A 23,938-nucleotide genomic window follows, 5' to 3' on the forward strand; every position below is an offset into this window, starting at 1 on the left:
TCTAACAGAGAAACAACAATGGGGCCTTCAGCAGAATAGACGGGTCATTTCACATCAACGGTATGCTCGTTTCCACGCATGCCGTGCGTTCGCCAACGCCATTTTGATGGTGGATGTATACTACACTTCTCAACGATATGAGAAATCACGAAGGGAAATATTTTCCGAGAAGATAAAACGTACTTAAAAATAATATACCGTTCGAACACATTCATCAAATCAATTCAAATTAATTCTCAAATACTGAAAATGTAATCCACTTTTTATTAAGAAAAAAATTAATAAATAAGTAAATAATCAAAAAAAAAATTTATATATATAAAAATAAAAAATACATCTCAATTCCAATAAATCACGCATAAAAAAGGCGCGCAAATAAGAAAGAAATCGAGTTCTTAGTGGGCGGCTCACGAGTCATACTTGTGATGAAATAGAAAATGGAAATATGTGATCACGATCGATCTTGCGATCGCACACGATAGATCTCTGAGTCACACGTATAAGAGAGAAAAAAAAACATGTTTCCTACTCCCGAATGCGACTTGTTTCTATTATTTTTTTATTTTTTTACACGAACTATACAAATCCATAGTAACGTGTCTCGAAATGTTTATTATATATCGTAATGTTTTCAACAAAATTTTTTCTTCCTAATATCAATAGATAATAAATCGTAAAATAATGCATTGCATGTATTGTGGCGAATACATTTGAAATGAACGGAGGCGTCACGACAAAGCAGCAGGATATGTTTAATAAATATATACATATATACAGAGTGGGACAAAAGTTCAAGGCGGACCAAAAATTCTTAAGTGATTTTAAAAAACAATTACGCCTTTTCGAGACTATTCGGATTAATTTTTTTTTCAGATTGTACAATTACAGAACTTAAGAACTTTATAGACTGATTTTTTTTGTTCGAATTATAAAACTACAAGCCTAGGAACTTTTTTATTGAATCTGAGAACAAAATTTACCTAAAATATCTCGAAAAAGAGTAATTGATTTTTAAAATTATCTAAGAACTTTTGACCCACCCTATATATATTATATATATATATACACACATATATAATTTGTATTTCCTCGATGTGAACGGATTTCAGCGACCATGATGACCGCTAGAAAGAAAGAGATAGAAAGAGAGAGTGGTGACACGAAGTTTATTGGATTAAAGTCTTCCACCACACATACACAAAGCCATACACAAAGAACAAAGAGAGACAATAAGTTGGAACAAAGCACGTCAAAGTGACCGAAGAGGGCCAATTCGAAGAGAGAGGCTTCGATCTTTTATTCTTCTTACAACTTCTTTTATTCTTTCGACAGGAGAAAAAGAAAGAGATAGAAAGGGAGAAACTCTTGAAGAAGAGAACAATACAACACAACAGTATGCCTGATATACGAGAAAGCTCACCTTCCGACCGTCCAGAAAGATGTACATACATACATAACATCATACATACCAACATGCATGCATGCATGCATGCATGCATACATACATATATGTACGTGTTTTCCATAATATAACTGCAAAGAATCTGTGCAGTCGAGCATTCACTTTTTCGACGCTTTCGAGTCGACTCGAGAATTTAAAGAATTTCTTTTCTTTATACCCGCGAGTAGTTCTGTTAATTAATCGAGAATAAATTCCGCAAGTATAGATCTCGGAATAGTAAAACACGAAGGAGAAACCAACAAATTTACACCATATCCCGTTAAGAGAAACATCATACCTTATTATTTCTCGTTTTACGTAAGTATAATAGATATACATCTATACTAATAAATATCAAATCCATTCGGGATGAACTAGGAAGCGCGCAACGAATGTGAAACGAATGAGTATATAATGGAGCTCTCTGAATTTTCAAACGTCACCAAAGTTTTACCTTTTTTGGCATATGACATTGAAACAAGACAACAAAGGACTCGGAAGTGGCAGGATAAAGGATGATTTTAAACACGTGTAGAGTATACTGACAGTGAAAGAAAGAGATTTAAAAAAAAAGAAAGATAGGGAGAGGGAGAGGGAGAGAGAGAGAGAGAGAGAGAGAGAGAGAGATAGAGTGAGAAGGAGAGAGAGAAATAGAAAAACACAGAGATGGTGACGGTAAATGACGTAAGATAAGATAAGGTAAGGTAAAGTGAAGTAAGGGGAGGTGAAATAAGGTGAGGTGAGGTGAAGAGAAGTGAGCTGAGGTTTGGTAAGTCAGGAGAGCCTCCTTATGAGCGTCCTTATAAGGTTGCAGCGCCCACGTGCACAACTCGACAAGCTTGCATGCTTTCGGACAAGGACTATGCGACTCTGGATTTTTTCTCTCCCTTACATATTCACGTCGGACGCCCATGGAAACGCGTACCTTATACATAACACGTTCTATTTCCTTCTCTTTCTCTTTCTCTCTTTAATTACAATATCTTTTATAGCCTAGCTAAATAATGATCCACAATAATCCACAATGAGTTCTCTCTCTCTTTTTTCTTTCTCTACCTAACATATCGAGGTTGACTTATGCAAATTAGAATTACCTCTCTATTCTCGTTATTGCGCTTTAATAAGACCGGAGATTTCGACAGTGAGTCTGGTTTCTACTACTATTGGTCTTCCCCTACCTCTCCCAGTGGTAATAATACCTATAGCCGTCTACATTCGTAAGAGAAACTTTCTAACTTTTTAGAAGAGTTTGTATATTATGTGTGTATGTATGTATGTATGTTTGTGTATGTTGTATGCATACATGTATATATGTGTATGTATGCATGTATGTATATGCTCTACGCACGACAAGAAGCACTTCCGTGCTAGCTAGTACTACCTGTCGATTATAATCTCCCTCTTTTATACGCGTACGAATATGATAGATAGATACACATACACTCCTACATACACAGATTGTCAAGAGATCGAATCACTCGAGATAAGATCGATATATTTATTTGATGCGACGGAATAATGCGATCGATGTGATTTATTTGTCAAAGCGTGGGACAGGGAAAAAAAGAAGAAAACTACCTCAATGCAAAACGATTCGCATGTAAATCGATGTAACTTACCTAACCAATTAAAATTCGTTCCTTTATCGCGTTTCTAGGATTGCAATTATGCAAATTTCATTATGCATCAACTTAATCTACGTACGCGGAGATGCATAGACGGTGGTATGTATGTATATATGCCACTTGTTGCATCGATGATACCTTATTTTCAATGTGATCTTTCATTATTACGATATACTTGATCATTACCTATATTTATCACAACGTTGTTATCATTTTTCATGAATCATGATATAATTCATGATTCATGAAATATCAATATCAATGAAATATCAATATCTAAATTTCATGAATCATATTAATATCAAAAATATTTCATGAATCATATTAACATCGACAATCTAAAGCTAACTTAATCTCCATGGACAGATAAAAAAAACCTGCAGCTACCGAACGAAATAATAACATTACAATTTATTTAGGGCGTGTCTTCAAGTTAATGTACTCGATTCAACTACATTCATATTACTTTACATAAATATCCGTCATATTTCGGATTAGTTTTTCCGTAATTATCGAAGCGCGACTTAATCTCGGACATCATCATCATCATCATCATCATCATCATCATCATCATCATCATCATTCATCATAACCGTTGCGTTGCGTTGCGTTGCATTGCGTTATACGCATCTCAAAGTCTTAATTGACGAATGCGCTCCACTTTCTTGAGCTTGGCCCGTGTTCCTTCTTACGTAGCCGTTTGTATTTATCTTCTCGATAAAAGAAGATAGATACAAGTGCAAAGAATCTATCTCCATCTCTATCTTTATTTCTCAACGATGAAAGTTACGATCGTCTCTTCGCCTAAACTATTCTTAGATGATCTTTTACGGGTATATCAACTCTCATGCTAGTGTCTCTGTCCACTGTCGCTTAACCGAGCTCCAGATACCAGCGAACGTTCAAAATAGAACGTGCCCGAAAATAGACCTGCACTGCCCGTGAATGCCCCTTTAATGCATAAGAAGAAAAAGGAAGGTGGTAGTCAGTCTTAAAAGAAAATGCTTGGTAGAGAGCTAGCTAGCTGACTCGACCCCAAGCAAGATCAACCTCCTCAACAATGGAGCTCGATATTAAATCTTGCTACGAATCGTCGATGACGATACTTCGAGTATTCCTCGAGTTTCTCTCTCGACTCTCAACCCCTCAACCCCAACCCTACCTCTTTTTCTTCTTTTCTTTTTCTTTACTTTAAAAAGACAATTTTGCTGATGTTGCTCTTCAATCAAACCCGTCTCACTCTTCCTATACCGATGGCTATCGATAAAGCTATTCGTTTCTATGGTATAAGGAATATATAGACAAGTGTCATTCCTACCTACTCTATCGGGTGTCCGGAAAATACTCTCTTTGCAGAATAAATTTCGATCGGTAATAATACAATGTATACGTATATAGGTCGGGCCAGAACATACATATATATATGTAATATATTTTTTTGGTTAGATTATAAAACTATGAGCCTAATTATGAGCGTATAAACGGAGTAATTGATTTTAAAAATTACTTAGGATCTTTTGGCCCATCCTATACGATAATTGTAAGGTCAAAATCTTGACAACGTTGGTTATCCTATAACGAGAATTGGTTTTTTTATTGATATCGATGGATGTACTTACGTACGCGTTAACATGTGACTGCGAACGAACAATCCCTTGTGCAATTTCAATGAAGCAAATCGAGCGAGACTAATTTTCGTCGGCGTTGCACTATGTACATATCCTATCGATTATACGATTCCTATGTGTTTATGTGTGTGCGTGCGCTATAGATCATATGGAGAGAGAGAGAGAGAGAGAAAGAGAAAGAGATTTAAAGCAATGATATATTTTCTTGCAAAGAATATCTCTAATGCAGAGAGAGAGAGAGAGAGAGAGAGAGAGAGAGAGAGAGAGAGATTCGTTAGTTTTATACGAATCTTGGATCATTCGAAAAAAAAAGAAGTCAAAGTCATCATCATTATCATCATTATCATCATCATCATCATCATCATCATCACCACCATCATTACCTTTTCTCGACATTCGTCAATTTGTCAATTTGACTTTGAGATTTCATGGCATTGCTAGATGAGCTGCGAACTTTCATCAAATGTACGTTACTAACGGGTTAAGCGTAATACTTGTTAAATGCCTGTAACTTGTCACGGCAATTGTACGTTCGAAGTTGTGGAAAAATTAATTGGACCACCGTTAAGTTCGCTAACGAACCGAAACGTGTTCGTATAAAACCGTAGGAAAAGGATCCGTAAGAGAATCTTTGCGTATTATGACGTAACATACGATAGAAATCGTTTTAGAATATACGCCAAGATTTCTTTTTCTTTTTTCTTTTCTTTTCTTTTTACGATAAATTATGATTCAAGCTTTTGCAGATGTAACGATAATGATTATTCTACTTACATATTTCCATTAGTAAGGTATTAGACTCGATCGATCCTGATTTTTGCATTGAACTTTTTTCTTTCTCTTTTTTACGAAAGATGTTCTTGTCCCGGATAACCTCGAAAAAAATTCCATAATCGTTGCGAGCAAGGAGACGCTCAAAGATAACCCTAACCTAAAAAATCCAACCACAGCTGTTTTTTTCGTTCGAACTGTAAGACCGTGAAAACACGAGCTGAACTTTTTCCGCTAAAAGCTTGCCTTTTTTAAACATAAAATCCTTCCTTTTTTGAAACCTGCTTCTCCTTCAAAGTATCTCCGATGAGAAGCAACGCGCCATCTATTTGGGATCGAATATTGAACACTCGTAGTAACCATGCACGATGTTTTACGTGGATGCTTGTATGCGCCCGTGTGATGTGTATGTATGTGTGTATTTTTGTTTGTTGTGTGTGTAGACCATCAGACAGAGAGAGAGAGAGAGAGAGAGAGAGAGAGAGAGAGAGAGAGAGAGAGAGAGAGAAGAGAGACTTCCCTTTCTTGGAAAACGATCTGACTCATTCGACGTTGAAGAACGCGCGAAAGAAACCTTGCCAACCGTCTTGCATATTTGTGTGTGTATATCTGTGCATACGACGTATATCGGTGTATATAAAAATTTCAAAAAGATAGGTAGATATCGAACGGAAACGACTACAAGTTATCGCTCTCGTACAAGTTTCGATTTCAAATTCGAAGTTTCTCTCTCTCTCTCTCTCTCTCTCTCTCTGTCTATCATGAATCTTTAAACTACTTATTTGATTGCAAAATTTAATCGTAAAAAGAGAGAAAGAGAGAGAGGGAAAGAGAAAGAGTTCATATATGCAAATAAAGTAAACCTCAATCGATAAGGTAGAATTTGCAGTATACATTGACTTGTATAAATCCTACAGACCTTCCTCTAACATATTATATATATATATATATATATATATATATATATATATATATATATTACATTTTTTCTAACATTTTTCGTCCTAAAAATAACATTTAACTTTCTTGTTTTACTTTTTTAAGTTGAAATTTCTTCGTTTGAAATTTGACGAGATCCGAATGTAATTGGAGTGGAAAGGGTTTAACTACGATACGACTATACAGCATAAATCTAAGTATCTTTGATCAAAAGGGAACTCTTTGAGCTGATACACTTTTTAAATCGAACCACGCTTTGGCGAAAGTCTCGTAAGCACCGAGTACAATGTTATTCTTTAAGCGTATGTTTCCACGTGAATGCGACACGGAGCATTATAAAAATCGATTTCTCTAACTGAGCAGAGAAACAACGTTGAAAATGTCAATAAGAATGTTAGATCTAATTAATAAAAAAATTTCTTTCGTATGTCGTTTTATTTATCACGCGAGGTAAATAATTAATAAAGTAAGTTATCGAGTGCGAGAGAAAGAGAAAGAGAGAACGATGGTTTCATATTTTTCAAGGACAAAACCGAATCTCCGAAAAGTTTCAAAGTATCCGCGGTTATCGCACTTCATCGAGAGAACAATGGTTCTTAATTGGACCCACCCGCCATGTTTCCTCGCCTATCGACGGTAATACCCTAACCTAGCTTCGTTTTTCCCTTTTTTATCCCTCTCCCACACCCCCCACTCTTTTTATAATCGCTCTATTTCCTTCGCGCTCTCTTTACTTACACAATTCGAAATCCTCAAATTTCGAGACTTTTAATTCCACGTTGGGACGACGAGAACTACTTCTCTATCGTGTAAACAAATGGTATAAGGCATTATTGTATTCTGAAATGTTATAGTCAAGGACGAACGGAGAGACCTTATAAAGCTTTCGCGTTGGCGGATTAATATTGTCAGGTCCGATATATGTATATTCTCGGTACGCATATACGAGAAACGTTAGAGAAAAATATAGGGAACTCGGGAGAATGAAATAGCCGTCGACGAGGATTTATTTCGAAAAGAGTGAAGATTGGAGAGGGGGTCTGATGTTGAAGGAAGGAGATACAGCAGAGAAGCTACGTTTTCTATTTTTTTTCTCTCTCTCTCTCTCTTTCCCATCTTTTTTTTTTTACGATTATCGACTTTCCATCTCGAACGTAATTTTTAATTAGTTGCTTTAAATCGTTTCTCGTTTGATTATTGATTTTAATCATCTGAAATCGATTTAATATGTCCAATGAGAAACGTTGTTTTTTTTACGTACGATTATGAAAATAATCGAAGTTGAAATAATCGAAAAAGATTATCGTTGCGAATCGTCGGCTTTAATCTTGGCATTCGAGTGGTCCGATCGATATATGCGAAATCGACCGGTTAGTTGCGGTCTCATGCAGCAAAAGGATTCGTGTTCATGTTCGAAAGAGACGACACACGAGACACACGACACACACGTTCAATTTCGATCGGTATAGATGCGAGTGAATTAATGAACTTATCCAGGGGACTTGGACATGTACATATGTATATACATATATATATACGAAAGAACGTGAACACATTTATTATACTCCTTTTGAAAGAGAATCTTTAAGCTACATGTGCATATACGTATGTATATATGTATATATGTATATACATGTTCAATGATGCACCTATCGTTAATTATCGATCGTACGTACACAGAACGTCGCATAGAAGTAACCAGTAAATTCGAAACTTTCAACGAGGGGACCCGTAATGCATGATTCATACCACAAGCTGTTTTCTGGCAAGAGAGAAAGAGAGAGAGAGAGAGAGAGAAATAGAAAAAAAATAGAGAGAGAGAGAGAGAGAGAGAGAGAAAGAGAGCGGAAAGTGTCTCTTCTACTGCGGCCAAGAATGCGGATATTTGTCTTGAACGAATATATAATTTCAAATACATGGTTTCCAAGAACGAAAAGTTGTTACGATCTAACCCAAGATAGATAGATTGATATATAGAAAAACTTTTTTTTTTTACTATTTATTGGAAACTTTTAATCTTTCATTCGTCGACCTATTTACTCGTCCAATTTTAGATCGTATTTGTGCTTGATATTAACACATTGTTGATCAGCCCCATTATAAGCAAAAAGTAATCCGTTTCACGCTCCGGCTGCGTTCATAATTGAATTAAAATCGTCATTAAAATATTATAAATTCACAAAAAAAGAAAAAAAAAAAAAGATTGTTAATATCATCAAAATGAAGCGAACGAACGCTTGTTCAATGTACAATATACTATTGTACAATAACGGTTTAAATAAAATTGTATACAATTAATAATTAACGTAAGTTACATGCATGTACAAAAAGGTCTCAGTTTCAATAATGTGTCAATAATATCAACTATAGAATAGAGAAATATACACATATATATATGACGAATATTATAAAAAGTTTGTTACTTCCTTATACGTCACGTATATTGTTGCAAAGTGGTTAACAATGACTCGAATCTCGCGCGTATCATCATCCTTGCGATCCGCGTCGATTATGAATGCTCTCATAAGCATTCAACGGAACCTTCGCCGGTAAAAGTCTGCTTCAGCGAGATAACAAGCCGATTTATAAGTAGAGAGCGAGAAAGAAAGAGAGAGAGAAAAGAAAAGAGAGCAAGAGAGAGACTATGTACGCGTACTCAAATATCTTTCTCACGATGTAGACTGACGTGTGTGTATGTATATATGTATGAGAGAGAGGGAGAGAAAAAATGAATAGAAGAAAAAAATAGTAATAGTATTGTCTCACGTGATTAGAAAAAAATTAGAAACCGATAATACCGATCGAGCGAGGGCGCGTATAAACCGTTACACGTTCGAATAGATCGTTGCACATGTGCATATACTTTTTTTTCTTTCTTCCGGAACGCATTATCATAGAACTATTCGGAAGTATTTAAATTTCTATCGTCTTATACGTTCGTTCGATTAACATAGACGTAGTTCGAGTTTAAATACGATTTCGATAAACTCTTTAGCACTGAATAAATATCTAGCAACGAATAGAGTTCTACTAAAGAGATCGATAACTATGAGTACGTTATTACTTCCGAGGAAAAAAAGACACTGACTCGAATATATGTATATGTGTATGTGTATATATATGTATATATTATATATATATACATATATATAACTGAGTACGTTATTATTTCTGGGGAGAAAAAGAAGGCACTGTGTAGTACACTAACAATATATATATATATATATATATATATATATATATATATATATATATATATATGTATGTATGTATGTATGTATGTATGTATGTACATATGTATCACACTTAAACATTTTTCTTTCTGTTTTTTTTTTTCGCGGTAATAAACGACGGAAAAAGACGATGTCTGCTTTTATTGTTCCACTTCCGGAAAATGATGTGATCCAAAGGACGATTAATATAGACAGATCCATTCGTTTCTATGTTGCATATTAATATTTCTATTCGCGTAAACACATTCCAAATTACAAAGCAACTAGATAAAATGAATGATCGATGCTTGGCTACCGGCTCCTCCTACGCTTCGAGAGAGATTCGATCGATGAAGGCTACGTCAAGGACACGAGATTCTGATCGAAATACTTTTTTCGAATGTACATATGTACGTATGTATCTGTCTATATACAAACGCAGAGAGAATATATCGTACGAATACAATTTTTCTAGAGATATACTTCGAATTATTTCACTGTTAGAATTAATGCCAATATATATATATATATATATAGTTTCAAAGATTCAAAATCCGACGTGTTAGTTGGTAAGAGAAAACGTTAGAAAATATATGTCTAATATTTCAATGCAGTAAGGAACGAACGAAGACAAGGAGCACACGTCACATGGAACGACCGTTACGATACTTTTGATCCTCATGGATTTCAAAGCGGTAGTAAGTAAAAAAGACAAAGGAGAAGAAAGGTAAAACGGAAGCATTAGTAGCAAATACGGTGTGTGTTAAGAGAAAGAGAGAAAGAGAAAGAGAGAGAGAGAGAGAGAGAGAATACGAGTCAATAAGATTGTAAGAAAAGATGTTTATACCGGTAATTTGTCCACGAGTTAGACGAGGACAGAACGACCGGTACAAATCGTCGCCGGTTTTAAAGCAATAGCACGAGGCGTTCGATAGTTTAGTAGTATACGTGTGTGTGTGTGTGTGTGTGAGAGAGAGAGAAGGATGCAAAAAAGCGCCAATATGGCGTCGCACCCAACGGTCACGAGGAAATTCGCGAAAAACTTGAGGAAAAATCAAATACGAATAGTTCCGAAATTCACCGTACATATATGGGAACGTCGCGGTGATTGGAAGAGAAATAGAGAGACGAGAGAGAGAGAGAGAAAGAGAACCGGTCGCGAGGCTGCGACAATATGAAGGTTATGACGGTGTAGAGATGTAGAGGGGCGGAAAAAGGAGAAAAAGAGACAGAGATAAAGAGGCGGGGAGAGAACCCACGCGCGAATATTTTAACGGACGACTTTACGAAGGGCTGCTCTTCGAATTCGTATCGATACACTCGCTAGAGAAAGAGAAGAAGATTGATAGAAAACGGGGGAGATGCGAAGAGATGAGAAGGGAAGGGAAGGGTGGGGTAGGATGAGATGAGGGAAGAGAGAGGGGGGAGACCATTCGCGGCAAATTTCGCGCGTAAGAGAGAAGAGATCGCGTTTGAGAAGAAAGAAAGACGAGAAGCCGCGAAATTTTGAAAATTGTCCTTCTCTTTCTTTCTTTCTCTCTCTCTCTTTCTCTTTTCGATTATTAAACTATAACGACATAACTAGCAACGATGGAGAACGCGACGACGATAACGACGACGACACACTCACCGTCCGTTCTCTTGATGTTTATGCTATTGCCGGTCTCGATGTTGCACATGCCGCGGTCCATGGTCATTTAGTCGTCCGGCTGCATAAAAAAAGACGATGTTCCTTTTCTCTCGAATTCGGACGTTCTCCTTCTTCTCTGGAAGAATGGTGGCCGATCCTCGGCTAGGAAAGAGCCGTTGCCGTGGGGGTGTACGCTTGCTTCTGCCGCCGTCGTTGCCGTCGCGGGCACGTTCGAGTCAACGAAAACGGTCGGAAACCGTCGAGAGAGAGAGAGAGAGAGAAAGAGAGAGAGAGAGAGAGAGAGAGAGAGAAAGAGAGAGAGAGAGAGATAGAAAGAAGAGAGAGAGAGAGAGAGAGCAACGGCGCTTGCGGTGGCGCCGATCGTAAAGACCGATCGCGACGTTTCCTCAACTCGGCCAACGAGCAAGAGAACGAGCGTCACTGTATTCTTCTTCTTTTTCGTCTTCTTTCTCTTTCTTTCGTATCTATTGGTCCAACGTAAAACGGGCGGATCTCCTTTTCTTTTTTCTTTTTCCTTTTTTCTTTTTTTTTTTTCAGGACTCGCGTCGTCTCTCGAAAAGCACACGCCCGATTGTCGCTTTGAATGTCGTAGATCCGCACGCTGAGCGCGTTTTGACAACGATAAGAGTCTCCTGCGCTTGCTGCTTTCTTTCCTTCTTCCTCTTTCTGATAATAGTAGTAGTCGTCGTTGTCGTCGTCGTCGTCGTCGTCGTCGTCGTCGTCGTCGTCGGTTGACGCGACGACTATCAACTCGAGACGCCGCTCGTCTTCGTCCTCGTCCTTCCTCCTCGACGTTAAAACGAAGCGCGCTAAAGCGCCGACCGCGATAGCTCTAAACGTACACAGAGATAACGGGTACACGCTTCGAGATCGCCTTCACGAATTACATCCGGGGAAGGTACATTGAATCGCGCGAGAGACAGACGTTCGCTTTTCTGCCGGGATACTGCCAGTGTCCGTTATTGACAACGGAAGGATCGCGAGCGCCAGCTCGCGGTCGGCCGCGTGCGCCGAACCTCTCGATCCGCCACCTGGCGGAGTCGACCGTCGACTGGCGAGATTCTACGCTTCGTAAGAGCGCTCGAAGCGCCATCGCTCGACTATAGTTCGAATCATTCTACTCCGACCGGCGCGCGCAACATCGGCGGGAATTTTCGATTTCTTTTATTACACACATGTATATCGATGAAAGAGAAATTATTTTATTTTCGATTAAATATAGTTTCGTGTATGTTTATAAATATGAAATGTTTATATCTCATTTGTTAAAATTTTGTCGACGATGGTAATATCGCTTGCCGCACCCACGACTTGAGTTCTTCTAAATCGAAGTCAACGTCTGGAACGACTACTCTTTCGATGATATGCTTTACCCTGAAATCGTACGAATGTGAAAGATTATGCGATCTCGCGCGTTTAGCGTGATACGGGACTTACGTATCTTTTCGTTGAACCTCGGGTATACGCGAAGGAAGAGTTCCCTGTTTTACGTTCTTAAAAACCTATATAAGAAAAAAAAAAAAAAAAAAAAAAAAATTAAAAGCACAAACGTTCGCCATACGTAATAAAAACTCGCCTAAATTAGAAATACCTCTAAGCTGCGCTTTATAAGTTGTTCGCTAAGACCAGCACTTTTGGCTACAGAATGTGCAAAACTGCAAGTGGTATTTCCAACTACTAAGCGATAAAGAAACGCTAGAGACTCGTCGTTGTTCGTTATGAATTCAAATGTCTGGAAACAATAAACGCGATTTGACGTAATGTTCTGACAAAAGTAACGAGTAGGAAATGATTAAGGTACTTGGGCTTCTATCATCGGATTTTCAGGCAACAGCTTTGTTACGCGATGAATGTGAGTTGCAGCGAATACGTGAGGACAATAAACGGCTCTTTCGACGAAGCTATCTAGAACAGCAGCCAGTAATGACAGACCATTTGTCTCGGATGTGCCTTTGCCAAACTCATCCATTATTACAAGCGAGTTTGGAGTTGATGCATACAGTGCCATATTTATCTATAAATAAAACATCATTCTCAGAATCTATTCGATTTGTTCATTCTTAAATTTACCTGTCGAAGAGTTTGCAAAAAAGCACTCGCATCCAATGAAATACTATCTATAGTAACGATCTGCGTTAATATATGAGTCATAACACCGATTGTCGCAGATTCAGCAGGTACGAAACAACCGATATGAGCCATGAACACTATAAGTGCCACCTGCTTAAGATATATACTTTTTCCGCAAGCGTTCGGACCGGTTATAATTTTGACGAGGCTTTTCCCTTGTCCAGAATAAATGTCGTTCGGTACATATGTGGTATGAAATTCTTGCAAAGGATGTCGTCCTTGTTTCACGGCTATAACTTGCGACTTGACCACATTTGGTCTCACGTAATTATGATTCCGTGCCACTTGTGAGAAGGACAGCAATCTGCCGGAAGAGAAAGAAATTTTCTAATGATAGACCATACACCCGGCAGTCGTTTCTACGACTATCATCCAACCGACAGAGAATGGTGAATGTTATCCGCTTTTACAACGCAATTTTTATCTGACGTAAGACGTCGTGTTAAAATTTGACGTCAAGATTATCCGATGTCATTCGACCTCTATTTATTTTCTTTCATTCGATAAATTCTATAAAATATATCTACTCACGTGTCTAATTCTGCACACAACTGTATAGCACTTAGTATAGAATTTGCGTGTTTGTTTATATATCGTACCAATTTCAACATAATTTCACTTTGTCGTTTCGTTATTTTCGACATGATATCTCCTATGCTGCTGTCTAATTCTACAATTATAAATCGGAGATAATAATAGAGATTTAATAATCCGAATAAACGACAATCCATTATAGTATACTTTTTTATCACGGACCTCTAGCGCAAGGACTCTTATAATAATGTACACCGTTTATTGTAAATTTGAATTCTAAGCCAGGAATATCATCTGCTTCTGGTGGAGTACCATTCCATTGTTTGATAGCCAATACGTAGCCGATATTTGGTAGATAAACCATATTGCAACTTGTAACAGATATGGGAAGATTATCTTGCATATCTTTTTCGCCCATCTTTGTTAAGAGTTGAGGTAACGCATGTTTTAGATTACGTACTACGAAAGTAAAATTATAAAGTTAAAGTAGAATTTAGAAGAGAATGAACTTCAGTGATTAAGGAATTATCTTACGTTCGTCTAATTGAGGATCAACGTCGGATCTAACAATAAATGTATTCTCACGTTTGCTCGCTTCAAAGTCAACTATAAGTTCAATGAAATACTTCACGTAATGCATCTCATCCGTAATAATATTTACTATCTTTCTGAATAATTGTATCTTGTCGTCGTAATTCTCACAGATATAGGCGATGTAAATTATGTTAGTAACTGTCTGCAAAAGTTATATTTCAATTATAATACTAACGATCTTAATTGCAAGTTCAGAGATAACAAGACAAACTTTATGCAATCTCTGCCAATCGGAAGCTCTCGCTCGTGGACCTAAATAACGGCTAAGTATTGCACTCGTTAAACGATAAATATCTTTCAAACATGTTGTTAAATTTTCAACGACACTTTGATTGGTTGGGTCCAAGAAGAAATCTATCACGTCAAATCTTTGATTGAGTACGTCGATGTCTCTTGTTGGACGTCGAATTGTCTTCCTATGAAAATTAATAAAGAAATATATATATATATTTTTGTTTTGTTTTCTAATTTCAATAATCGAGTATTTTTTTATTAATTTAAACATTAATACGAACCATAAAAACTGTACCCCTGGTCTCGATTGGCAACAATTTAACAATGCGAATAAGCTACCACTTTGCATTTTTGTAGATGCATTACCGAATTTGAAGAAACTTGGATGATATTTTGTTTGGACGATATTTAACGCTTTATAAGAATCGTCGTCGATCATTACAAGGTTTTCTCTTTTTTAGAAAGAAAAATGACCAAACGAAGATTATGACAAAAGGAGTTAAAGTTAAAAACAAAGTAGAAAATATTTTGGAAGAGAAAAACTAAGAAAGAACATAAGATACTTACAAAGTAATATAATTCAAGGATATAAAAGATGCTTTGCCGGAAGGATCAAGAGCAATAGTACTCCAATGTTTATCGACAAATCTTAAGAGTAATCCTAAAGCATGGATCATCGCATGAGCCTTAAAATCGAGCAAAGCATTTAGAAACGTAACTCTTTCAGAATTTTCAGCATCTTTCGGTTCGGAATCGAGTTTTAAGCATCGAACTCGGTGATAACAAGTTTCATAGTTATTTTCTTTTTTCGGTAAAGTTTTAAATATCGTTTGAATCGATCGATCGCTCGAACTAGAGCTTTGATCATCCTCCATTGCATCCGCCATTACGAGCTTTTTTATACAATTAAGAAAATCGTCGAATATTCCAAATATCGTGACGATGTAATGCGGTTGACATTGTCTAATAAGCATCTTCGTAATATTGAAATTAATGACGTCATCGTGAATATCCTCCATTACAAATAATTCTGACGTTACGATGTTATAATACGCCGCACCCAAACGATTGTTCAACCACATCAACGTTAAAATGATCTAACAAAACAATATGAAGTTGAAGAAACGATAAAAATTTACAGAACGTACGATACTTGCCTCATCTCTATTTTCTAAATTTTCTATGCGTTTTGCATTGCTCGTGCCATTATGCTCAGTCGGTAAATTTCCCGAAGAAGATTCCTGCATCATCTTGTTTATCGTTTCAGTGTCCTCGTCGCTGCTCTCTCCAAATAACATCGCTTCGAATTCTGATTGTCTTTAATTACATTCGAATATTTTAATGGTGATAATTAAAAAAAGAGAAAAAAGAACAATATGATGCTACGTGTTTGAAAAATAGTGCGATACGAGTGAATTCGAAAAGTAAGATCATTCGTACATACATAACATTTTTCCCAGGATTTTCTTGTAATTTGTTAACGATATTATTTGCCGAAGAAGAAGCAGTTACTGTATAATTTTCGCTGTCCATAGTTTTAATTCACTTTTTTTTTATCTATTCGTTCAATAGAAAAATTACTTTGATCACGATCAAATACGTTCGATTGTACAAACAACTACTCGAGTGAATTTAATATCTATAATAAAAAGTAATCTATATTTATAAAATTATGTATGCGTTAATGTTTATATAATTAATAATTTATCGATTCTAAATTAATATGATTCAATATGAAGGTTAACGTTCATTTTGAAAATTTTAATAAATACTAAATTTGTCTTTGATAGTACTGCCGATGCGTTGACTACATCTGGCGCGAAAATTGAATTTGAAATTACATTCGATTATTATTTCTTGCAAGTTTAATTACAACATGTTTTTTTCTTTTTATAGATATATTATATGTAATACTTACGATAAATAATTAGATCTCATGTCTGCAAATTTAGGTTGACGCGAATAAAAAAGACATCATCGTAACAACGTAATTATTTAATCGAGTACAATTCATTAGCATAAATTTGCTGCACATGTTACCTGTACATAATTACAAAATATGGACCCTAAACCACTTGGGATAGTGTATTCGATGTAACTATTATTCGGCACACAGTTTCGTTAAACTGCATTAATTTATAATGCAATAGCGCATTTACCATATGCTAACAATCTTTGATTCGTTGTTGTACTTATACAAACTATCATATCTTAAGTTTAAATACTAAACGAATGTATCAAGAATTACATGGAACACATTTGGTTAGGAGTTAGATCATGTTATTTGTTACATGATAAATCATTATTTGACATTAGTTACACTTACAGATTGAATATTTTTTTATGTATAAAAGAAAGAATTCTTTTTATATATAAAATAGCATCTCTCTATAATAAATTTTAATTTTCCAATAAAATTGTACCCTATTTCTTTTTTTTTTTTTTAATTTTTCTACATCTCTCTTATTATAGATCCTTATTGTAAATATTCAAAAAAAAAGGAAAAAAAAAAAGAAAAAAAATATAAAAAAAGAATAGGTTCGTACCTATCCTTAATTTTTGTGAAGAAGTTTGCACAATTATAAAATAAACATTTAACTTGGAATGGGCTGGGGTGGTTGAGGATTAAAGGAAATGGGTCGATAGCTCTTCTCCCTCACAAAAGGTTGGACTCCGTTTAATATAAAGCCATTAATGGGATTCCGTTCTTGCTTGATTGGTTCCACTGGGCTTTCATCCTCCGAACTGGCGGCTTCCTCGCTTCGTTCTGGGCTAGCCGACCTATTCAACGTTTCCTCACTCTTTTCATTTTTGTCTTCGATTCTTATACATGCATCATTTATATTTTCTTTGTGCTCTATCTACCTCTCCCTTCGAGAAAGTATCATAACTTCATCTAATCGTAAGCCACATCATAATTAATTAATGTCTCAACGAATTATGTTCCATCTATGTATTATTATTATTATTATATATAGGCACCTTTCTTTCTAGCCCAATACGTAAATTATGTAGAAGCACGTACAGCCCGATGCCCGATTGTTTTGTTTTAATCAAAGCGTTGTTAGATGACTAGAAGTGTTAAAACTACTTACTTTACGTTCATTTTAAAACCTGCATGGAATAAAAATCAAAAGCCAAACATTAGTAGTAGCTCTCGTTGTCAACGATTTATACGTATATAAAACATATCAGGGCTATGTATTTTTTCAACGAAAAAGAAATGTTATATGAGCGTAAGATGAGGTCATGCAACATGCTGCTGAGCATACTGTCTTCAAGACGTAACGTAATCGTTCGCTAATAGAGTTTAGAAATTGAATCGTATATTCAACGAATCTTCCTAGACACATTCCAACGTTCTACTTATTTGCCTCTATTTGATCAAATATTATCGATGCTGCTGGCTGGCCGATATTTAAGCATGGAGAAAAGGCAGGGGATTGGTTCGAACATACCTAGAACGTAGAGGTTTGCCTTTGCCTCCTGTTTGCCTAGAATGTGGCCTGGTATTTGGTTGCGATAATTCACTATCGCTGCTGGCTAAGGATGACCTCGCTGCAACGGCACCATGAGCGAAATCCTTTCTATTTGTAGAACACGAGTCAACGTTTTGTTAAGTACGTCTTAGATTACATGTTAAGGCAATCGATGTCAATCATGTCAACACCTGTTACCTGTAATTATCGGATCTAGGCGTCGAATTTAGATTCGTAGCTTTGCCACCGTGGACATTTGCATCGACAAAGACCGCCGAACTCTTTGGAATATCGCAAATGACTTTTGGATGTACAGTGGTCTGTTTATACTCTAAATGAGATGAACTTTCCGGCGTCCAAGCGTAGTATTTCGGTCGATAATCTTTGTACTCTCTTTGCTGTTGTTGTTTCGATTCAGAACTAGCGCCTCTTTTTCTATGATGCTCGTCGCTGCTAACGCTATTCTTACGATTCGCCGTTAGGGTACCAAGCGGAGCAGATGTTGGTGACGAGGCTGACGATGACGGTGCACCATCGGGATCAGCTCGAGACAATTGCGACGTATCCCATGCAGAAGGCAAACTACTGCCGATCAAAGCGTTTGAAATTAAAATCAAATGTCAAACCGGTACATATGTATAAATTTTACGCAATAAAATCTCTACCTGAGATGTTCATCCATATTATACAATCGAAGCTGTTGTCTAATATTCGCTTTCTCTCTTGCCCGTTTCCGTTGAAACTCTTCCTCGACTTTCCTCATAGCTTCGAGCTCTCCTTTCCTCTGACGTTCTTTGGCTTCAGCCTCGCGAGATAATTTCTCAGCCAACCTACGTCTTTCGATTTGCCTAACGGTTGATTGAAACGTAAATCGTTTACCTTTCGAACTATGTTTAGTTGGCGCTTTGATTTCAGAAGACGATTCTTTATTGTCTTGCGCGTTCTGTGATTGCTCGACGGTAGGCGATGTGCTTCTCTGTTTCATCTCGGATATATTTTCGCAGGACTTTGAAAAGTTCGAAAATCTATTATGCGAATTAATACCTCTCTCTGCGAAGGAAGACCTTTCCCCGAAGGATCTCAAGTTTTTTGACTTTTGCGATTTTTCCTCGATGGTAGAAGATCTTTGTAGATCGTCCACGACATTCTTTCTATACTTCGATACGGAATTAACAAAATTTTGTTTCTTCAGAGGACCGTTGTTCTTGTAATTCAAACTCTGTGGTTGGTACACCACCGTACCATTGGCTTCTGGTAAATACATGACATGACCACCGGAAGCTAAATAAGAAAAAGACGGAGGTTTCATGATTACAGGGAAGTCGTTTCTATCTTCGGAATCTTCTTGATCGTCGTCGTCGTCGTCGTCGCCATCAACGTCCTCATCGTCAAAGCCTTGTTTCCATCCAGAAGGCGAAGATCGAGTCACGTCCGTAATTTGATTGAGTTGCAAGGAGGTAGGTGCACTACTGGACAATAGCCAATTGTCATCGAGCACGTCGCCGGCACGTTTCCTTTCGAGATCCAACGGACCGAGTCCGAATGCTCCTGACATCGATCTTTTTAGTTTTTGCAACGAATTGAACGCTGATCCTTCCTTACCCTTCGCTTCGGGATTATAAAGGTACATCCTGTTGTCGTCACGTGGCAAGGAAAGAGAAAAGACGTGAGCTTTCGGTGTAAATTTTAACGGTGCTGGAATCGGAGGTGGAGAATCTACGCCAGCATCGCTGCTCGATTCTTCGCCCAGATCTTGCTGAGGAGTCCACGTGGGTCTCGTTGCCGGTGTCTTTATTCTGTTGGTCGTGCTAACGTCTAGAGAATCGTCGTTAGCAGCTCCGGCATCTCCCGAAATACCTGAATCCCCTGATTTGTCGTGCGAACTTCGAGGTCCCAAAGCTATCAATGGCGGAGGTGGCCTCGATAAACGTTCGATCCTTTCTTCAAACATGACCTACGATATATATATATATATACATATATATTATAGTTTACAGTTTGATCGGTTTTTTTCTTTTTCATATAAATTTGTTCTACGTTCACTAACGGGAATCTCTTCGCTAGCTGTACTCATCGTTGGTCCAGGTGCTTCCAACGCGGATAATAATCTCCATGCTGCCGAGGGAGAAAATCTTGGTATTTCTAATTGTTTCTTCGGTAGCGTAGGTCGAAGTTTCAACGATATATCCTCTGGTCCGCTTTTTATCTGAAATAACAATTTATCGTTATCGAATCGTACGATCGTTTAATTCGTCGATCTTCGTTGGCGCTTGACGTTAGAACTTACTTCGTCGCCGTCGTCCATGATGTATTCGTTCGATCTGTTGATTTCTCTAACCTGCAATCTCGACTGGATGTGGTGCATTTGTTGGTCTACGCTATTTCGTGATTCTTTGGATAAGGCCTCATCCATGCCAAAATAGAAGGTCTTTGGCGTTGACTTTTCCGTACGCGGTAATCTGTAAAGAGAAATTTCTATGTTACATTTGACACGTTAGAAAATGAAAAAGGTTCGAAGCAGTACTCTTACATGTGCCAGTTTTCGACTGGTTCCTTCGTTTCTGAAATTTTCGTGAGTTTATCTTTGGCGTTTGCATCCTTCTTCTCTATCAACGTCTCACCATCCGACCATCTCTTTTCAATGTTCTTAGTGTCATTCGTTTTTGTCTCTCTTTTACACCACTTGGGATCTGAGTTTTCTTTGTCCCTTCCTTTATGTTCCTGCGGTTCCGGTGTACTTTCCCTACCAGATCCTTGTCCTCGAGCATCGAACTTATCTCTACCGCGATGTCTTATCGGACTTTCCGATCTGCTTCTTCCAATATCGACGATATCCTCAAACTTTCGATTTTTCGATAGATCGTTTGATCTCTGATAATCTTCCAAGTCTCTTCTTTGCTTGTCCGAGAATCTATCTTCGATGGAATGTCCAAGCGTATCGAGCCTCTCCTTCAATGGCTTTCTGCCTTGATTCGTAGCTTCGTCTTCGAAATTCGTCGAAGTTCTCTCAATGTTTCTCTTCTTATTAACTACAGCATTATCCTCTCGTTCCTTCGAGCCATCCTTGTTCCTTCCCACATCGTTCCTACGTTCCTCGTACGAGGTCGTCTTGTTTTCCACTCTGCTACACCTCTCGACTATAAGCCTCCTATCCTCGTTCATGCGCGAAACGATTCTATCTGAAAGGATGAAAATTAACATTCTCAACGATCCTCTAGAAAAAGAATATAAATTTCACTTAGAAATAAGGACAGAGAGATAACTCGACGATACCTTCGACAGTTCGTTCCTCGACGGTCGTCGTCTTGGAATTTCTCTTTTCCGTCTTTTTATGTTCCTCGCTGATTGACTTTTCTTTCGTGCTCTTCGAAAGTTCCACGTTCTTACGTTCTAAGGACGCAACGTTAGAGGGATCAAGGGGACTAGCCGATTTTCTGCCACAGTTCAACTTATTCCTCACTTTCCTAGCTACCTGCATCAGTTCCGCCTGAAACTCGGGACTGCTCATACTCCTTTGAAGCGTGTTTTTGCCGTCGAATCTTTTCGAACGTCTCAACTCGTCCCTGCACCATCGATCCTGCTGCTGCTGTTGTTGCTGTTGCTGCGACTGCGACTGTTGTGGCTGCTGTTGTTGATCCTGTTCCCGCCAGGATGGCCTCTTATTCTCGCTAATGGAGGAACGCTCGTTCCTCCACCTTCTTTCGTTCTCGTGGGCTGCCTCGTTACGTTCCAGGTGGGATTGCGTGGACGAGTTGGACATCCAGTTGATCTGTGCCCTCTTCGTTTCCGCTCTAGTCTTAAAAAGCCGTGACCTTCTGGGTGGCGGCTGGACTTCTTCCTCGTGCCTACAACGGCTATCCTGACCAAGCTCCCACTTGTAAGAATCAGGTGACGAACCGTCAGCCATTGCATTGCCAGGTGGTGCCGGTGCTTTGTACTTTTTCTTGCCTTTGTATCGACTCTCCCGTTCTCTGGAATCCCTTTCAGGATAATAACCTGTACAATGACGACGTTCTAGACCGTGGTGTTGTCTACTAGTCGTACTGCAGCGTTCCGTTGGCGAATACCTCAGGTCTGGCTCGCTACCAAATCTTTTCAGTTCCTGCATTTCATTATCCATGCAATGAGAATCGCTTTGATAATGACAACAATGATGATCGGACTTCCGTGATCTAGACACACCGATGTTCGATGCCGATGTGCTTCTGCTACGAAAGACTCCTTGCTAAAATAACAATACTTGTGAGACATTATCACATACGAGCTATTGAACGAAAACTTCTAATTGAATCCGTATTACAACGAACGAGAAGGAGTATTCGTTTGGCTCAACTTTCACGTAACAAGGCAAATTTATAGAAAACTTAACGAGACTTTGTATAATAATGAAATAACGGGGTACACCGAAGGTCACGTAATACATTCCGAGTGTTTCCGGTAAAAAAAGGCTTTCTAAAACGAACGCTTAACCGGGTTATCGATGTAACGCCTGGCTCGTCGCCAACCTTCTCCGAATCCCATATCTTTGAAAAGATACGAAAACGACGAAGGGATATTAGCATTTTTGTAGTATGTAGTTCACGACCAAGTATCGAAAAAAAAAGGACAACATCTCTTTTTACGGTCACGGTACTCGTATGATTCGGAGAAATGAATCGGTCAGCTTTTGCCTTATTAAGGTCACACCGGGATACTTCAAGGTCGAAGCCTTGGAAATGCTCGTAGACAAAACGTTTAAAATTATACGACGTCTTTCAAGATCAATCATTCTTTTATAGCTAATTTAAGTTCCTTCTTAGCCGTGGTAAAAGATTTAAAGACTATAGTGAATCTTTGAGAACGTCTTAAAGAAGAAAGAGAGAGAGAGAGAGAGAGAGAGAGAAAGATGCACACTCAAACACACAGACGTAAGCACAGTTGGTTACCTTATTAAGATCGTGTGGCAATGTCTGTGCCGAAGGTCTGCGTCCACTTATGGTCCCGCCGTTGTGAATAATACTACCATTATTGGTGGCACGGAGCCTTTGATTGGGTGGCTCTGGGAGGACCTTATGGCCAGGTGGCTGCGAATGGTGTCTCGATAGTTCCCGAGGGAAGGTTTGAGTCCATCCTCGTGCCATATCTTGAGATAGCCCGTTCGAGGGACACTGTTGATGGGAACTACCGTTGTTACCCATCTTCCGGACTAGTCGTCTTTCTGACGATGAATATCATTCGTTATCCATCTTCCATCTGCAACAGGGAAGTTTCGAAAGATTCTCCGATAAACCAAGATCCAAGATCAAACGACGTTTTACGGTTGTACGAGAGCTCGAATCTCTATGTAGTAAAGTTCATTGAAGATAGTCGCGAAAGGTGAAAGAGCACGTCCGGTGTGAGAAGAAAAAAAAATGAGACAGGAAAGAGCTCACGTTGTCTACGCAATCCGGACCGGTCGGTCGGTTATCTTACAGTTAGAAGCGACTTAACTTTACGTTGGACTTTACGTCGACCGAGCGAAAAGAGATAGATAGATAAATAGATAGACAGATAGATAGATAGATAGATAGATAGATAAAGAGAAACAGAGAGAGAGAGAGAGAGAGAGAGAGAGAGAGAACCGATCGAGATGAGTCTTCTCTCCAAAGTAATCTCTTCCATTCACCGGTACCGATGCACCTGCCCAACCTGCACACGCGACCCGTCGATCGCGACCGGTAG

General features: G+C 38.2%; 3 protein-coding genes across 12 annotated transcripts in view; all 3 read right to left on the reverse strand.

Annotated features, from left to right (window-relative positions):
• The window catches only part of LOC127065247 (kinesin-like protein KIF2A), a 31,804-nt gene extending 19,519 nt beyond the window's left edge, over nucleotides 1-12,285 (reverse strand). The window contains exon 1 of one of the 3 annotated variants that reach the window (XM_050997335.1): nucleotides 11,247-12,285. In XM_050997335.1, the coding sequence (XP_050853292.1) occupies nucleotides 11,247-11,313 (67 nt within the window). In that variant the 5' untranslated portion in view covers nucleotides 11,314-12,285. Of the gene's footprint in view, nucleotides 1-5,468; nucleotides 6,214-11,246 lie in introns of those variants that run through there. The other 2 variants (XM_050997338.1, XM_050997337.1) reach the window with 2 other exon arrangements.
• A 187-nt stretch (nucleotides 12,286-12,472) lies between these two features.
• LOC127065322 (mutS protein homolog 5-like) lies at nucleotides 12,473-16,360 on the reverse strand. Its single transcript, XM_050997497.1, has 13 exons — nucleotides 16,204-16,360; nucleotides 15,917-16,076; nucleotides 15,327-15,856; nucleotides 15,041-15,211; nucleotides 14,737-14,941; nucleotides 14,466-14,667; nucleotides 14,154-14,390; nucleotides 13,929-14,067; nucleotides 13,338-13,701; nucleotides 13,069-13,281; nucleotides 12,859-12,999; nucleotides 12,705-12,769; nucleotides 12,473-12,641 (listed from the first exon to the last, which is right to left on the reverse strand). The coding sequence occupies exons 1-13, from the start codon at nucleotides 16,290-16,292 to the stop codon at nucleotides 12,533-12,535; spliced, it is 2,625 nt and encodes an 874-aa protein (XP_050853454.1). The 5' UTR covers nucleotides 16,293-16,360; the 3' UTR covers nucleotides 12,473-12,532.
• A 376-nt stretch (nucleotides 16,361-16,736) lies between these two features.
• Nucleotides 16,737-23,938, reverse strand: part of LOC127064924 (uncharacterized) — a 52,336-nt gene continuing 45,134 nt past the window's right edge. For 5 of the 8 annotated variants that reach the window (XM_050996598.1, XM_050996596.1, XM_050996599.1 and 2 more), the window contains 9 exons: nucleotides 23,164-23,470; nucleotides 21,512-22,463; nucleotides 20,769-21,417; nucleotides 20,526-20,697; nucleotides 20,286-20,444; nucleotides 18,904-20,192; nucleotides 18,437-18,823; nucleotides 18,218-18,346; nucleotides 16,737-17,540 (listed from right to left, as the gene is read on the reverse strand). In XM_050996598.1, coding sequence (XP_050852555.1) covers nucleotides 17,354-17,540; nucleotides 18,218-18,346; nucleotides 18,437-18,823; nucleotides 18,904-20,192; nucleotides 20,286-20,444; nucleotides 20,526-20,697; nucleotides 20,769-21,417; nucleotides 21,512-22,463; nucleotides 23,164-23,415 — 4,176 coding nt within the window. In that variant the 5' untranslated portion in view covers nucleotides 23,416-23,470 and the 3' untranslated portion in view covers nucleotides 16,737-17,353. Of the gene's footprint in view, nucleotides 18,347-18,436; nucleotides 18,824-18,903; nucleotides 20,193-20,285; nucleotides 20,445-20,525; nucleotides 20,698-20,768; nucleotides 21,418-21,511; nucleotides 22,464-23,163; nucleotides 23,471-23,938 lie in introns of all 8 variants that reach the window. The other 3 variants (XM_050996601.1, XR_007781872.1, XM_050996602.1) reach the window with 3 other exon arrangements.

This window comes from Vespula vulgaris, chromosome 7, assembly GCF_905475345.1.
Source record: "Vespula vulgaris chromosome 7, iyVesVulg1.1, whole genome shotgun sequence".
In the NCBI taxonomy this organism is placed as follows: Eukaryota; Metazoa; Arthropoda; class Insecta; order Hymenoptera; family Vespidae; genus Vespula; species Vespula vulgaris.